General features: G+C 44.9%; 1 protein-coding gene across 3 annotated transcripts in view; it reads left to right on the forward strand.

Moving 5' to 3' along the window:
* Positions 1–16,655, forward strand: part of map3k13 (mitogen-activated protein kinase kinase kinase 13) — a 32,762-nt gene extending 16,107 nt beyond the window's left edge. For 2 of the 3 annotated variants that reach the window (XM_085766062.1, XM_085766065.1), the window contains 13 exons: positions 6,157–6,866; positions 7,707–7,890; positions 8,007–8,198; positions 9,021–9,179; positions 9,342–9,500; positions 9,628–9,736; positions 9,902–10,011; positions 10,298–10,414; positions 10,884–11,027; positions 11,217–11,973; positions 12,068–12,138; positions 12,367–12,658; positions 13,163–16,655. In XM_085766062.1, coding sequence (XP_085622188.1) covers positions 6,224–6,866; positions 7,707–7,890; positions 8,007–8,198; positions 9,021–9,179; positions 9,342–9,500; positions 9,628–9,736; positions 9,902–10,011; positions 10,298–10,414; positions 10,884–11,027; positions 11,217–11,973; positions 12,068–12,138; positions 12,367–12,658; positions 13,163–13,264 — 3,039 coding nt within the window. In that variant the 5' untranslated portion in view covers positions 6,157–6,223 and the 3' untranslated portion in view covers positions 13,265–16,655. Of the gene's footprint in view, positions 1–562; positions 814–6,156; positions 6,867–7,706; positions 7,891–8,006; positions 8,199–9,020; positions 9,180–9,341; positions 9,501–9,627; positions 9,737–9,901; positions 10,012–10,297; positions 10,415–10,883; positions 11,028–11,216; positions 11,974–12,067; positions 12,139–12,366; positions 12,659–13,162 lie in introns of those variants that run through there. The other variant, XM_085766064.1, reaches the window with a different exon arrangement.
* Positions 16,656–16,799: the final 144 nt, after the last annotated feature.

Consider the following 16,799-nt stretch of genomic DNA (forward strand, 5'->3'; position numbering starts at 1 on the left):
CAGGCAGGCAGGCAGGCAGGTAGGAGGGCAGGGATTATTGTTCAGTGGCCAGTTTTCCCCCCTCCGGCCACCACCAGGTATTTAAGTCAGCCCAGAGCCCAGGTGAGTCACCAGAGTGTCAGAATATGAAGAACGAAGGATTATAACAAAATGTCAGCCGTGTGGCCACAGAGGCCTAAACGAAGTGCTAGAATTTGTTTATTTCCCCCTCCACCGCTGTGGCTTCAGCAGCAGATTATTACTTTCACCCACCTACAGCAGGCTGTCCAATCCCCTCTGGCAGGACTCACGGCCACGGTTGCAAGGGGAAAGCTGATTTAGACATCAGCCCACATCGCCACAATCAAGCAGCTCTGTTGGCAGAGTCATATTCCCGAAGTCTCTGTATTTCATGTTCACATTGCTAAATACGTCATAATTTTGTCTGCTTCAGTGACGGGAAAAAAACGTATGAGCAGTGGGTTTCCAGATTGCTATTTCATAACAGTGTTTACTCACACAGTGAACACCAGCCATGAAAGTCCATAGTCTGCGTTGACTGGGGGAAACAAGTACAGATATCAGAGTGCAACTGTTCAGCTGTGACCCAGAATAACAGACAGTCACATGTGTAGTTCAGACCAGAGAGACTCCAGAGAGCTGCTGATCATGAGAGGCTCTTGTGTGCATCTCGGCTATTTTCTACTGTAAACTTCCTTTTATTGCTTCTTTGAAGTCCTCGGTGGAGAGACAAGTGGCGCTCTCATCGTTCACTTTCTGCTCTGTTTGTCTTTGAGGAAAGAGGTCAGGAGGGATGGAAACAGTCTGGAACAGGTATTTATCCTCACAACCCAGCAGCATTGAGCTCCGCAAGATGAAGCGACGGACTTAAGGAAGTGAATCTTGACAGTAATTGTGAAAAGGTCTGACGAGCACCCGCTGTGCTGCAGTCGTGTGTCTCTGCACGCCTTAGCTGTCTGTTGATGTGAAAGTCAGAAGTACTGGACAGGTGTTGAGCATCTGGCAGCTCATGAGGCTGGAATTTGTACCCTTCAAGAGCCATAACAGACTAACTTTTTTTTTGGCTCCAAACTTTATTTAATTTTAGGAGCCCAAAGAGATAATTTAGGGGCTCAAATCGAATTGCAAAGCAAATATTCACATTTCCTTTTCATTCATGATCCTCATACACCCTGGCCTTCCACCTGTAGTGACAGATTCCAGATTCTTTGTGTGTAAAAAAACAAAACAAAAAAAACAGCAAATTTACTGGTTGCACATGTGCAAGTAGATGAAAAAATTACTTTTTTAGGGACAAAATGCCCCCATTTAAGGGCAGTCTGGAGCCCTGCATAACATGTCCTTTGTTGTCAAAAATGACATACTGTGATAAATGCAAAATGATATGTCGGCTGGCTTACCCACCACTCATTAAAAAAAACAGTGAATCCCACTTTGTTGCTGTTATTTAAAACTCCATGTCCCTGTGTGACAGGCTGAGTGGGTCCAACAGTGACCTCCAGGCTTTTGGCTCCTTCAAAAACCACAGTGTTGCATGAGAGCGAGTGTGACTGGTAGCAGAAGGTCAGGATGGATGCTGTGTTGACATGGTAACGTATGAATGATGAGGTGGGACCGGGACTAAATTGGTTCTTTGTTGGTGGCGCAGCTGTCACCTAAAGGGAGATTTCCCCCTGTGGGGCCCAGCAGGGTTTCCCTTAATGAGGAGCAGAGTGATGGAGACACAGATGCCGCCGGTGGTGCTGCTGAGTATGAACTCAACGTGCGCGTCTGTATAGATTAAAGGTCTGTCTGCTACAGTAACATGTTGTGGAGGGTCCAGCTGCCCGTGTGGAGGCAGAGTAACACAATCTGAACCGGTGTTTGCTGAGTGGCATGAAAATACTGCCGCCCCCAAAGAATTGCTGGGAGTATTGGGATTATTGGATCCGGCCAGACACGCCCTTGGCATGTGTGTGTGTGTGTGTGCGTATCCGAACACGTGTGTCCTCTAAACCTGATCCCCCTGCACCACCAGCTGCCATGTACGCACACACATGCACAGACACCCCACACCCACACACATACATGCAGAGTGGTACAGTAACATTTCCACTCTGCCAATCCAGCCCAGAACCTGGAAAGTGTGTTCATTTACCAGAAATGTACTTTTGATAATGCGTCGCACTATTGGCCATTGACATGAGATCGCCTTCAGAGAGGCGAGAAATGAAAGGAAGTGTGTAGCGGATATATGGAGGGGGAGGGCTGAATAGGGTCTGTGTTTGTACAAGCTTGTCTTTAGAGCCCTGTAGAGGGATTAAAGGATCAGCCCCTGATAATTTCTCTCTCTCCCCCTTCAGCTCGCTTCCTCTCTCCCTCCCTCTGTCTTCATTTTATCTATTCTGCTAAATATCTGCATTGTGGCCTGAAACAAACATGTGGCGCTGTGTTTTTCTTTTACACGAGATGTGTCGGTCATTTGCCTGCCATTTTGCCCAGTCATGGTCACTTTCGGAAAGTCCTGTAAATAAATGACTGTGTAAATGAAACCTTGGGTCCTTTGTGATTAGGTTGCAGACATTATTCATGGGATTCTATGCTCATAGAGATCTTCCATTAGAGATTAACAGGAGAGGGCGAGAGGTCTGTTTCCTATTCTTGGTGTCAGATGTAGATGCATAGACTCAGACCAGATTCAACCTGAAGGACGAAAGGCACCGAGCAGAGAGACAGAGAGGACAGACGGGAGAAAATGATCAAAGGTAGAAAAGACATCAGATTTTCTGTCGCGCTGTGCTCTGTGGTTGTTGTTCCGGTGGAAGTTAATTACTGCTGTTTCAGTTTGTCAGTTTGTAGAAGTTTACAGTGCGCGCAGGCAGGCCGGCCGGCGTCTTAATGTGCGTGTTTCCATCCAGCCGACCACATCCACCCACCGCGACCCACGTCAGAAACCCAGCCCTGAGAATTGTCCGTGGGGTGGAATTACAGTGTGGGGCCTCTGCTCGCGCGGCTCGATTGTCTCCGCTGTGGAAGGGACGGATTTATTGGATACCTGAGAGAGCATTCTCTCCTTCCCCTGCACTCTCAGCAGCCTGCTTAGAGACAGGCCTGCATTATAGATGAGCTCCTGGCAGCCGCTACACTCTCACAGCGCTCAGGTTACCCCCCAGTAGATGCACACAGATACAGTAGCCTACACACATTCGCACAAACATGGAAGCAGCATATGTGTTGGCTCCAGTTAGAAACCTTTAATCTACCTCTTCTATCTGTTCATCACTGTTTTTTATCAAGCCATCACAAAAAGCAAAAATAACAAATGCTTAATTAGAAACACATATTGCCCTCTGATGTTCGGGTGAAGAGTCATCATCGCTAAGCAGCAAAGCGATCTCCCCTTAGAGGGACCAGGGCTTTAGTTGATTGTACTTTGACCTGTGCCAAGTGGAGGAGCTGTGCGTCCATGCCAGTGCTCCCCACAGCGGGCAGCGTAAAACAAGTGTGTTTCGATTGGACTCCAGCGCCGTCCTCGCCCTGTTGGGAAACTTCCACGTAACACAGAGCCAACTCACCGCTCTGCCTCTCTGTCTCCTCCCTCCTGGACTTTGATCTCCTGTTCCCGACTGTACACACTGTACAGCCTCTCACTATCTGCCTCCCTCTGGTCTGTGCCCTCTACTCTTTATTTTCTACTGCCCCCTTCAAACTTGATTGGATTTCTGAGGCCACGTCCTCATCCTCATGGGGTTCAACAGGGATAAAAAAAACAACTCTTAGTGTCATTTGCGCAGTGATTATTTCACTACTTTGTGCTGCTTTTTGCCAAGATTGGTAAAGGAGCAGACTGTGGATAAATGACCATCTGTTTGTCTGAAAACAGTGTGTGGTACACTGCAGCCTCTGATCGTTCACCTCAGGATTGTTTCATTCTTCTACAAACAAAAACTTATGCTGCCAGAGAGACTTGATGTAAGACATTATAATCATGTGAAATACTACACACCGGTGTCTGTAAACTGTTATTAGAGTGATTGATAGGACAAGGGTTGCACATTTCAGCAGTTTTCTAAAGTATATCTTTAATATGAAGAATAGTGTTTTTGGTTGGTGTTGAAGTGCAGGGTTTTGCATCACAGAGTGCAAATGGTTGTCAAGATAAGATTACACAGGGACTGCCCCAGAGCCAGATTTATATCATTCCATCTAAAACAGGTCCTCCATCTCCCAGTCCCAGTCTCGTAGAGGGACTTTGTGTCAAAATCTAGTTTAAAGTGTTTGTTCATGTGCTTTTAAGTGTTTTATTAAGTAGCTTCATTTTTTTCTGTATCAAGTAATTAACACAGAAAACCTCAGGTAAGATAGTGTTATTCCCTTAACAACTATATTTAGTATCAATACATCTGACAAGTATTTTCCATAATAATATGATTGTGCAGTGAATTAAAAAAAAGACTCTCTGTGGTCCAAGTAAACATATTCAAATTGGTTATTTTGTTCTTGTGTTTAAAAACCTACAAATATTCATATTTGAGAAACTGAGAATTAGGAATCATATGGAAATAGAGTAGCAGAACAAATGGAGATCAACATGTTTCTTTGATATGACAAACACAGCCTGTGTAGTTTATTTTGGCTCGTTCCCACATGCGCCATCCTGCTGCTGTAAATACTCACCACCACAGCACCAAATGTGTATTAATCCATGACTGAAAATAGTCCCCAACATGCACCATTTACTCCTGTTTGACATCTGTCACTAATGAGTTGTCAGTTTTGGCCTTTTAATTCAATTTGCACAGGAGATACAGGACAGCACCAAATCTACACCTTTAAATGTTCATTTTTTTTGTGTAATGTTATTCGGTGGTGGACTTCTACATGTTTCATTGCTGTTTCATACACTGTAAAGTGAAGGCGATTGTTGCTACAGAGAGATAACTGGTCACCACATTAGTGACAGACAGTGTTGTGCTAAAGGATGGAAATTCATGCTCGACCTTTGGACCTGTATGCATGATGCATGACAATGCGCATGATCTCAGCTCAAGGTCCACTTACTGGATTTACTTGTGCTGAGCTATCAACCACACCCCATGGTCTTCATCAGTATCTGTTGTTTTATCACATAATCACCAAACGTCTACACTTGGGTCATGTGATGACACCCGATCCTGTCCCACTCACTGACGAAGACACTCAGATGTGATTGACAGCTCAGGTAGGGCCATAGAGTCCTCTGTCACACTGGTTTAGATAGATATTTAGATACATACTTTATTTGCTCTGAGTTCATTTTCATGTTTTAACTATTTTACATAACAAATTTATTGGAGATTTTGCTGTACCATCTTGTTTTTTTAATTTTTTTATTAGCTTGATTATCCAGACAAAGACACCAGGTCCATGAACAGGTTCTCAGTTGATTTTCCAGAAAATGTACTGTATCCCAACATATACTAACATAACAAACAAAATAAAAACATAATATCATTATCATAGTGTTACACAAGAGGTTTTTATCTATATCATGTTTTCCCTTGTCCTCTATGTTTAGACCCGTCCCTTTTGGAAACGTATCCCGTCCTTGACCTTGTTGCAGCGGCGTCTTGTGTAACACCGACAGACAGATTAAGATGCTATAGATTCTCTCCTGGTGCCTGGGCGACTGAGGAAAACGAGTGTGTTTCCTGTGCAGCTGTTTATGGGGTTTACAGAAGCCTGCTGGTTAAGCGGCGAGGATGGGCCGTGTGTGCCAGATGTTTTGCTCTCACTAGATCTAATACACAACAAGGCCTTTAATCCCCGCTATACTGTCACTGCTTCACAGAGATCATAGTATCATAGTGTGATCTGTCCAGCCCAACCGTTTCCCAGAACTTGGCCAGAAATGCATTAGATGTGTCTCTATTCTGCAGTGTCTGTGCCTGCTCCACTCTGTGTTGTTTGTATCCCATAGTTGAAATAATAATCATTACTGTAAGTCTGATAAATGTGGAGAATTGAGAGGATTGTGTTTGCCCATTTGGAAGTAACGGGGTCCCGTGATGACAGTTGTAATCGTGTTCATGTGCAATCATCAAAGTGGGTTCAATTTAGCTTTTTGCTCCAAATTCTATGTATTTTACAATGTGATTAACCTGTTTCCTTTTCTCCGTGTTTATCTCTCCCCTGCAGGTGATTTCCAGCATTCAGACAAACCTCTGTGTTAGGACGCGCCTCACTCTTCATCACTGGGCGGCCCATGCACATGCACGACACCATGGGTAGCTCCCCCGAGGTGCTGTCATGGACTTCCTGCCCCAGTCTGTTGGTGGGCAAGCTGAAAGAGGAGCTTAAACTCACCGTGGTCGGGGACGCCATGAAGAAATCAAACTCGCCGAACTCTCAGCCCCAGCCTCCTCAGGCCCCCCCCTCTAATTTACCTCCTCAGATCATCACAGACCTGGCACCGCCGACACATTTGCCCGTTCCGCTCCAGATGCTGCAGACACCTGGCCAGGACGAGGACACGGTGCTGGGGGGTATAAGCCCTCCGAACATCGCTCTGAGCGTGGACTCCACACGGAGCGAGGGCGGGCACTTCGACAACAGCGTGCTGCAGCTGCAGGAGCAGGACCACGAGGAGGCCGGGTCGCCGGCGTCTTGTGAGCACGGAGGTTGTGGCAGCGGGATGGAGGAGCAGACGGGGGAAGGGGAGTGTCCCATGGACCATAGCGGAGAGGGGAGACACACCCACCCTCATCACCCTGATGACATCAAGCTGCACTTCCAGAGAGCAGGGCCTGGGTCTGGGGGCTTCCTAGAAGGGCTGTTTGGCTGCTTACGTCCCGTCTGGAACATCATAGGGAAAACATACTCGACTGAATACAAGCTACAGCAGCAAGGTTAGCTCTCGGGCGTTGTCTTTTGGCATCAGTTAAAGGAACTAAATGCAGTTTGTTTAATTCAAATGCCCTCGTCCTTTTTACAACTCTTGAGAAACAAACTTCAGATTCTCTCCTGCTTCTCCTCATATAGTTAACGGCAATTCAGTAGCCGCCCCTAGCTTCACTAAAACACTGTAACTGTCTCAACTGAGGTCATAGTGAAGGTAAACTCGTTGCTGCAGGACCGCATGAACAGGCTGGACACACAGGATACAAGACATCACTGTCAGACAAACCTGGGCTGGGCCTCAGCTACAGTAACATTCAAATAGAGTGGCATGAGAGATGTGAGCAGCAGCTCCTCTCCAAAACCACATAACGAGGAGGGAACATGACTCACGATCTAAGACGTTTATAGCGTTCTGCACAGGGCTTTAAGTTTATTTTTGCTCAGTATGACGGAGTAGTACAATAACTAGTGCTTACTATGTTTGTGCTTTTGTGGTAGTGCCACATACTGTACTGAGATGAAGTCCTGACTCACTGTATTACAGTGAGAAAGGTGATAGGAGACACGACATGTATTTAGAAAGTTTGGACAAAATATGGTTTGTAACAGTTTAATTGATTGAGTTAGAATTTCACTTGAAGGGATAGTTTGATAGTAAACAGCTGCTGAATCAGCTTATTCACAGAAATGTAGAACTGTTCTTTTAAAGAGCAAATGTGATAGCAGATTATGGACAGACAAACAAACACAATGCTCAAATTCAAGATCGGACAATAACATGCACCTCAGAAAGTAACATCATGTACAGTAGCTGTCATACTGACAAAATGTAATTCTACTGTTTCCAGACATGTGGGAGGTCCCGTTCGAGGAGATATCGGAGCTACAGTGGCTCGGCAGCGGAGCGCAGGGCGCCGTCTTCTTGGGCAAATTCCGCTCTGAGGAGGTGGCCATCAAGAAGGTGCGCGAGCAGAAGGAGACCGATATCAAACACCTGCGAAAACTCAAGCATCCCAACATCATCAGCTTCAAGTGAGTCTGCAGCCACTACAACCGTGTTTGTTTCCCCTTTGTTGTCCTGTGTCCTTTTTTGTTATAGCTCTGATCGAGTCCTAGTTCACGTCGTTCCTGTGTTTTGTGCTACTTAGGGGCGTGTGCACTCAGGCGCCGTGCTACTGCATCATCATGGAGTACTGCGCCCAGGGCCAGCTGTACGAGGTGCTGAGGGCGGGGAGGAAAGTGACCCCCAGGCTGCTGGTGGACTGGGCCTCAGGCATCGCTAGTGGCATGAACTACCTACACCTGCACAAGATCATCCACAGAGATCTTAAGTCTCCCAAGTGAGTTCCTTGTTTTGCTGGCATAGTCAATCCTCCATCACAACAACTTTACTTCACCCTGAAGCACCACTGAAGCAGGACCTTGGCTTGCATTTGTGTTGAGTTACAATAAATGGAGATGAAATATAGATGAAAATGTTTCTGTATGTGAAGCAGAAAAGTTGTTGTTTGTTCCCGGTCTACAGGGAAGTACACTATATTTCTTGTTTTTGTACCGTTATGCAGCAGCCCGTCTGCGCTGCGGTCGTGTGTTCTCAAAACTGATTTGTAATGCCCAGGAAAACCTCTCAGCTGCCTTGTTAAATATTTCTTAGCCCAAAGCAACAACAGCAATTCAGCCTTTCAGCTCCAAATAGTCTGACATTAGCTCAAATGCCATTCTCAGAATTAATAAAAGCTAGTTGGCTCAACGTGAGAGTAAGACATCCTGCCTCGTCCTGCTCCTTCAGTCTCATCCTCTGCGCACTGTTAGCCCTGTTCGTCTAATCAATATCAGCATGCTGCAGCAGAGCCAAACACTGTATTAGTCAGCAGAACGATCGCAGGCTGAATGTGCCGAAAAGGTCACTCTCATTTGGCTAAATGAGATGATTCAGATGCAGAAATGTGCTTCTCTAACTGTGAGGTCTTTCAGGATGGAGGATTTTAAATGTCATGAATAAAAACTCACACCTCTTTAAAAACCAGTGAAATGTCACAAGAGAAACTCCAGTCCGAATGGTTTAACCCAGGGCATCTGATTTGGATTCATGTTAGCTTCTCTATTAAACCTTGGTAAACAAACAGTTTAAAAGATGTGTTTATGTTGTGTTTGTGTTATAGTGTTTTGGTCACCCACAACGACACTGTGAAAATCTCCGACTTTGGGACATCCAAAGAGCTCAGTGACAAAAGTACAAAGATGTCATTTGCGGGTACGGTGGCCTGGATGGCTCCAGAAGTGATAAGAAATGAGCCTGTTTCTGAGAAGGTGGACATCTGGTAAGTACTGAAATACCAAATACCTACAATGATTCATTATTTTTTAGAAATATACTAAAAGAGACATGTGAGCTTTGTCACTGAAGAAATTCTAATACCTGTAAGAGTCATCTGTAAATGTAGCTGTACTGACGCCTGTCCGTCCTTACTCGTATGGTGCAGGTCATTTGGAGTTGTATTGTGGGAACTGCTGACTGGAGAGATTCCCTACAAAGATGTAGACTCCTCAGCCATTATATGGGGAGTTGGCAGCAACAGTCTTCACCTTCCTGTGCCCTCCACCTGCCCAGATGGCTTCAAAATCCTTATGAAACAAACATGGTGAGTATGGATTATATATAAATACTTCAGAACTTCGTTTACACTTAAATAATATACTATAGAAATCCACCTAAAAAAATACTCAGTCTCATTTAATCATCTCCTGTCCAATTATTTTTTATTTCAGGCAAGGCAAGCCCAGGAACAGGCCTTCTTTTCGTCAGATTCTCCTACACCTTGACATTGCCTCCGCCGATGTCCTTGGAGCTCCGCAGGAGACGTATTTCAAGTCTCAGGTCTGCACCACAAACAGATTAAATCACCTTCACATTGTGTTGTTAACAGGGAGAGCACTTTAAAAAAAAGCCAGAGATCCATTTGCTCAAGATAACATGATTGTGTCAGCATTGAGCACTGATAGTGCAGCTGCAGCATTTTGACTCGTTCTATTCATGTTACAGTCAGAGTGGAGGGAGGAGGTGAAGAAACATTTTGAGAAGATCAAAAGTGAAGGCACCTGCATCCACAGGCTGGATGAGGAGCTGATCCGACGCAGGAGGGACGAACTCAGGTGTGTATGAAATGATCATAATCAGGGATGAAGAAGACGAACAAAAATCATAACAGCTATTAGTAATATTGATTCTTTCCACCTGTTGGTAACAAGTAAATCAATTATCTAGTTCCTCAATTTGAGACCAACATGCAGACTACAGACAAGCCTGAATACTTGATTTAATAGTAATTTAACGACCTTTAAGGGGATTTGTTTTCCGTAGTGTGACCGGTGCAGCTTTGCAGTTGAAGCAGAAGTTGTTGGAAATAAATATTTCTCTGTCTTCCCTGTGCTCCCTCAGGCATGCACTGGACATTCGGGAGCACTATGAGAGGAAACTGGAGAGGGCCAATAATCTCTACATGGAGCTCAGTGCCATCATGCTGCAGCTGGAGGTCCGGGAGAAGGAACTAATGAAGTATGTAAATAAACCTGATACTGCTGCACCACTGTCCTGCCCTTTTCCACATTATCGGACTTCACTGGTTGTTAGTATACGACCACTTCCTCCTTCCCAAAGGCATTTCCTGTAACTAATGTTTTGAAATCATTACAATGGCCTGGCAGGAGTATTTTATTTACCAGGAGTCGTATCAAAATCATTTTCTTTTTCGCATTTCAGCCTCAGGGTCTTATGCCTTTTATTTTTGCTCCCATATAAATTTAAGTAACAAGGAGTTTCTTGATTGCCTTGTCTTGTTTCCAACTGCATTAGCAGCTCATTTCTTTCCTCTATATAGAGATAACCTGCTTTGGTTTTTACAGTCATATACTGTATGTACAGTTGATTTGTACACCTACCTATCTACCTGTTCAGAGTAATGAAAATAATGAATACTGATTCTGTTCAGTCAAATAACTTCAAGTTAATTCTCTCATCCCCGCAGGAGAGAACAGGCTGTGGAGAAGAAATATCCTGGGACCTACAAGCGGCACCTGGTCCGACCCATCGTCAGGTCCAACGCTGTAGAGAAACTCATCAAGAAGAAAGGAAGCATTTCCCACAAACCTGGGATGCCTACTGCAAAAAGGTATGGACCTCCACTAGTTAACTGAATCCCTAATTGTAAAAGAAAAGATAATAAATCTCTGTTTCAGCTGCTGCACTCACATTAACATTCGCAGTTTCAAACGTTTATCCATAAATGGCACTTCTACGTAAAGACAGATGAGTTTTTATACATACGTTATGTTAATGCTGCTGAATGTGTCGCTTACAGGCCGGACTTGCTTCGTTCTGACGGCATTCCCGGTGTTGACCCTCTCTCCTCCCCCTCACCACTCTCTGCCAGCCCGAAGGTCTCCACTCCTCCGGGTAAAGCCCGCTACCGCAGCAAGCCTCGCCACCGCCGCGCCAACAGCAAAGGAAGCCACAGCGAGTTCCCCGGCGTGCTGAAGCCTGTTGTCGGGGCTCCGGAAGAAACTCAGTCCCTCCAGGAGCAGCCCCTCCACCACCATCACCACCACCACCACCTACCGAACCAGGGGCCCTTGCTCCCCTTGAAGGGCCGCGAAGAGGCCGTTGTCAACTGTGCCAACAACCTGCGCTACTTTGGCCCCGCCGCCGCCCTCCGCAGCCCTCAGACGGACCACCTGCAGCGCCTCGTTTCAGGCTCCAGCCCCGACCTCATCTCCACCGCCGTGGGCGCAGACACGCGGCAGCGGACTTCATCCACCAGCTCCAATCCTGTCCCGGGTGCCGCGGCTGGTTCTCTGTGCCCATGTTGTCAGGCTCACCCCTTCCCCGGCTGCCTACACTGTCAGGAGACCCTGCCTCAGTCCAACCACCCGGAGCTGCCCCACTACTCGCTGCTCAACACCCAAGAGGGGACTCAGGCTGCTTCAGGGGCGCCCGGCAAAGATCCGGCCACGGATGCGGAGGCCAAACCGAAGGGAGAGCCACAGGAACAGGAGGCGGCTCAACACACTCACACTCTGCCCACTGCACTGCCCCACAGTATTAGACCACTCAGGAAGGTAAGCACAGATCGAAGCCTCACATCAGCGAAACTGAGGTGTGTTTATGTCGAGGAGAGTGTGAAAAACGATGGTTGATTGCTTTCTCTTACAGGGCGAGGTTGAGTCATCTGAAGAGGAAGAGGGAGAGGTGGATAGTGAAGTGGAGTTTCCAAGGAGACAGAGGTAAAGTACAGTTGGTAATTTAGTTTGCAAACTTCACCTACTGTGTTGTAACACTGTTACATCATGTGGTCCATCAATGGAAAATGGAAAATTACATACCATCTACAGCATAATTACAAAATTGAACACTGTAGTTTGTAATATTAACAAATTGAGTGTGAGGTTGTGAACCAGACTCAAAGGCAACTGCTGAATGAATCAAAAATGTCCTCTCCTGCTCCCTCCCAGACCTCATCGCTGTATGAGCAGCTTCCAGTCCTACTCCACGTTCAGCTCAGAGAACCTGTCGGTGTCTGACGGAGAGGAGGGCAACACCAGCGACCACTCTCACAGCGGACCCCTGGAGAGGCTGAGCGCCAGTCAGGAGGAGCACCTGGACGAGCTGCTGTCACACACACCGGACATCCCCATCGACATCTCCACCCAGTCAGACGGCCTCTCTGACAAGGAGTGCGCCGTCCGCAGGGTCAAGACCCAGATCTCCTTGGGAAAACTGTGCTCCGATGAACACAGCTACGAGGTCAGTGACGTGGATGTGAGGGAGGGTCATCTAAGAATAAAATAGTATTCTAATTTTCATGCTGGTACCACCACAGCACCTTTATGTATACATGTCAAAACGGTGGAATTTATGCAAATTTATGCAAATTTGCTCATGTTAACAAAGAATTTCAAAAAACTTGTAATACATTTTTTATTTGTCTTAATGTAAGTAATCAACTCAGTACTTTTCATGGCGATATTTAAAGGTTAAAAATTTTACCCTATTCACGTGAGAAAAATAATTAATAGGCGTATGAATGGGCTATATTTGGGAATTTTTTTAAACTTTCCCCTAATGGGATTCTCCGGGGCTTTTTTTCCCTCACTCAGGACATGTTGAGGATACAAAATCAGCTGAGTTTGCTTCTGTTACAATTTGTTCAACGTTGACCCCTTTTTTGGCTTAAAATTACTGGACTAAAAGGAAATGGTTAAAAGCCGATGTGTGGTGACGTTTTTTCTTTTCTGTCTTTCTTCGCAGAATCCACTACAGTTCGGAGACTCGGACTGCGATTCGTCAGAAGCAGAGTGCTCCGATGCCACCATTAGGAACAACAAAGTCGGGGCTCCATCCTCGTGGTGAAACCAGCCCCAGGGCTTCGTTCTGTTTTTGCCTGGAGGCCACCGTGTCCCACTCTGCCCTGCAGAAAACACAGCAATAAGAGGACAACATTGTAAAGATAGTTCCCTATAGCAAAGCCCCCATGCAATCTCTCCCAGACCCTAACACCCTTAATGAGCCCCACTCCCCCTCATCTCTCTAGCACAGCATCCAGGCAAACCCATGGCAGGGATTCCCTTTTGAATGATGAATTTAATGTACAGTAGATAGTGTAACATTCATAATTTATTTTTGTCTGAGTTTTGAAGGAAAATTCAGGACCTGTATGTTCTCTGATCCAAAAAGAGAAAAAAAACTGACATTTTGAAACTGAGCATGGGCTAACTGTGTGCTGGGGAGAGACTGAGACTGGATGATGATGATAATGATAATGATGATGATGATGATGATGATGATGATGATGATGATGACTGGAAGGATTGCTTGTTGAAGCGCCGATCTATCTGAGGCTGACGGCTGAGTGAAGTTCCATCATTGCGATTGTTGGTGTCTCAGGTGACTGACACAGACAGGGAGTGTCACTACGAGCCTTTTGATGAGGCTGCAGCAGCTCTCAACACCTTCCTGTAATAGTCCCAAAACCCCAAACCACCAAGCACTCTCTCTCTCTTAACTACAGTTCGATCAACTTGCTTTTATCATGAGTTTACAGCGCAGAGCCCCAGTAACCCACACCTCTTCCACTTCAATCCCACCCCCAGCAGGGAAGAGGGAGCTCATGGGAACAGTGTGAACACCAGCATGAAACAACCTGCCTCGCAACTGGACTTTCTTCCCATTCCTTAAATCCACCACAACTGTCTGAGCATGTCAGTGCAGCTCGAATAAAAAAAAAGAAGGTAAAAAAAAAAAAAGGCAAAAGCTGCCAGAAGACTGCATGAAGTGGACGAGCTCAAGCTAGCAGAGCAACAGAGATGAAGACTCACCTGACAACTGATGAAAAAAAAAAAAAAAGTAGAGACTCTTCTTCTTTGACCTTGCTCAACCTTCTCTCAAAGACACACGCCGACGTCCTCGTCATCATCAATCAGATGTCATAACCAGAGTTATGGAGGGAGCTGTCAACAAGAGTGTGTGTATGTAAATGTGTGTGTGTACGAGTGTGAACACAAAGCCCTTTCCTCTCCATTAGACATCACAGTTTCAAGTCTCATCTCAGGATTGTTCGAGGACTGTGAGAAACTGGACTGGACCAATTGTTGCGTGTAGGAATGTTCTTTGAGTGGCACATATTATGGACCATGCAGGAATAATAATAATTAAAAAAAAGGTCTTATGGATAGCTTTGATGTTCAACCCTTTATTGCTGGACATTAATATTATATAGATATGTAGAGTGTTTTAGTTGCATTCCAGGTGCAGTATCCCATTTCTGGAAATCACTCGGTGCAGCGTCACCCATGAACAAATTTTCTAGCAGGGTAATTTCATACTGTCTGTTGTGTGACGTCCAAAATTTGTTTTCTGTGCTGTGGTGGATGAAAACAGCAATAACACAGGGTGGCACTCAGGTGATAAAGAAGTTGCTTGCTCAGGATGCGGGGCGTCTAGCTGGCTAGACACAACACAGTGACTGGTGGCTAGAGGAAAGCAGCAAGTGTCAAACACCTTGTTATAGATGCTATATTTTTTAAATTGTCCCCTTTTTGTGAAATCGCCTTTTCCAGGGGGAGGGGGAGGGGTTTGGTGCTCAGGTTTTATGTTGGTGATTGAGATGAAGAGTGGTGCATCACGCCACTAGATGGCGACTCTTGTATTGACTTGCTTTGCCTTGTGTTACGTAACTGTCCTGGCTTGATTCCCTGTTTTTCCCCCCTACACAGGATAATTTATCCCAAGTTTCCCATTACTATATAAATCCCAAAATGCCAGCAATATTACTTTTTTTTGTCTGGTTGACTCTGAAAAGGGATACTGCATCTGTGGGAGCTTTATTTATACCCCCGTTTGAGTGTTTGTCATTCGCCCTAATAATTTTTGCGGTTGAAAAGTAGCCAGCTAGGGTTGAATTTAATGAAATTGATGTCAAGATGTCAGCTCAAGTGTATGCAGACGGCTGAGGTTCTACATAAGGAATATAAGCCAGAGACAAGGCCACAGAGCAACTAAGATGCTCTTGGTTTTCAACAACCTCATCTCAGTGTTAGTTACCTGTATATAAACATCTGTAAATGTAACGTGACTTGTTTTTGTCCTCTTTCTTTAACGTATCACACAGCTCTGACAGGGCCTCTGGCCTCTGGCCTCTGTCGCTGACAACCAGCCGACTGGTTGAAAACGAGCAGGAACTTCTTTTAATCCCTATCACATCAGTATTGAACACTGCAGGAGGGCGCGGGTCACACAAATAGAGTAGCACAAGGTGAATCTTAACCTGTACTGATGGATGAATTAGCTTTTTTTTTGCTCGAGGGCTTTGAAAAGGCTTACACCTGGTACTGAACTGAACAGCTGCTGCCTTTCCTTGGGTCTCCTTCACTCTGTTTACGTTTGTGAGAAATAACCTAATGTATTGTAATGACTGGGTAATCTGATCAAGCTGTCAATAACATCGTCTTTCTCGCATATATCCTGTGAAGTATGATTGTTGTAAAGGTTTAATTTAATTTTGATTGTTTTTTTTTCTTTGTAGCTGGCCTACATGATTATTGAATTAATTTATTATGAATGACTCGTAAGGTGCAGTGTTTTATTTTTTATTTCAGGCAGCTTTAGAAATGTTTTGACCTATGATTTCTCCTGAAAAGTATTATTTAAAGGAAGCACAATGAATTGGTATGGGAAGGGGACAGTATTTGTATGCGAGAACAAAAGAATTGTCATATCATCTGCTCTGCAGTGGACCATTCATCATTTAGATCATCATCGTTGTAGATGGAGTATTAATTTTGCAGACTTTACATCAGTAATTTGCAACATTAAGTGTTCCTAAATCTTTTTTTTTAAATTTTATTTTAACATGGGCTTTAAGGAATCACTCCTGTTTCCAACCAAAAGCCAGTCAAGTGACTGTCACAGCGGGGTAATTGAGACTTTAAGCCTGGAGGCATGTGTGATGCAGATTTCTGCCGTGATCCCTTCCTCTTGTTTTTAATCAAAATACCAGTTACTTACATCTGAATTTCAGTTAAATTGTCTCTAACTGTGGACATCATGTCGCCTCATCCCATGTATCGAACATCTGTTTCTTTGTTACTCTCGTTTCCAACTCCCTTTCCTGTTAAATGGCATTACGATCAACCAATCCTGTCAGTTTCCTGTATTATCCAGTGTACAGTGCAATGGGTATCTGGGAGAATAAAATCAGAGCAAACAACTGCATGGAATAAATGCTGATGTACTGTACCCAAAACGCTGGTCTCTGTCTTCTGTGGCCAAGACTATTGCTGGTCTTAGTCGAATTTGCACATCATTTTTAATTACTTCACTGGTCTATTTATAAATCTTGAGACAAATGATTTACAAAACAAATGACAAAACATTTCACAGTTAATTT

Source organism: Trachurus japonicus, chromosome 21 (assembly GCF_045865225.1).
Source record: "Trachurus japonicus isolate A0001 chromosome 21, Traja_1.0".
NCBI classification, from domain to species: Eukaryota; Metazoa; Chordata; class Actinopteri; order Carangiformes; family Carangidae; genus Trachurus; species Trachurus japonicus.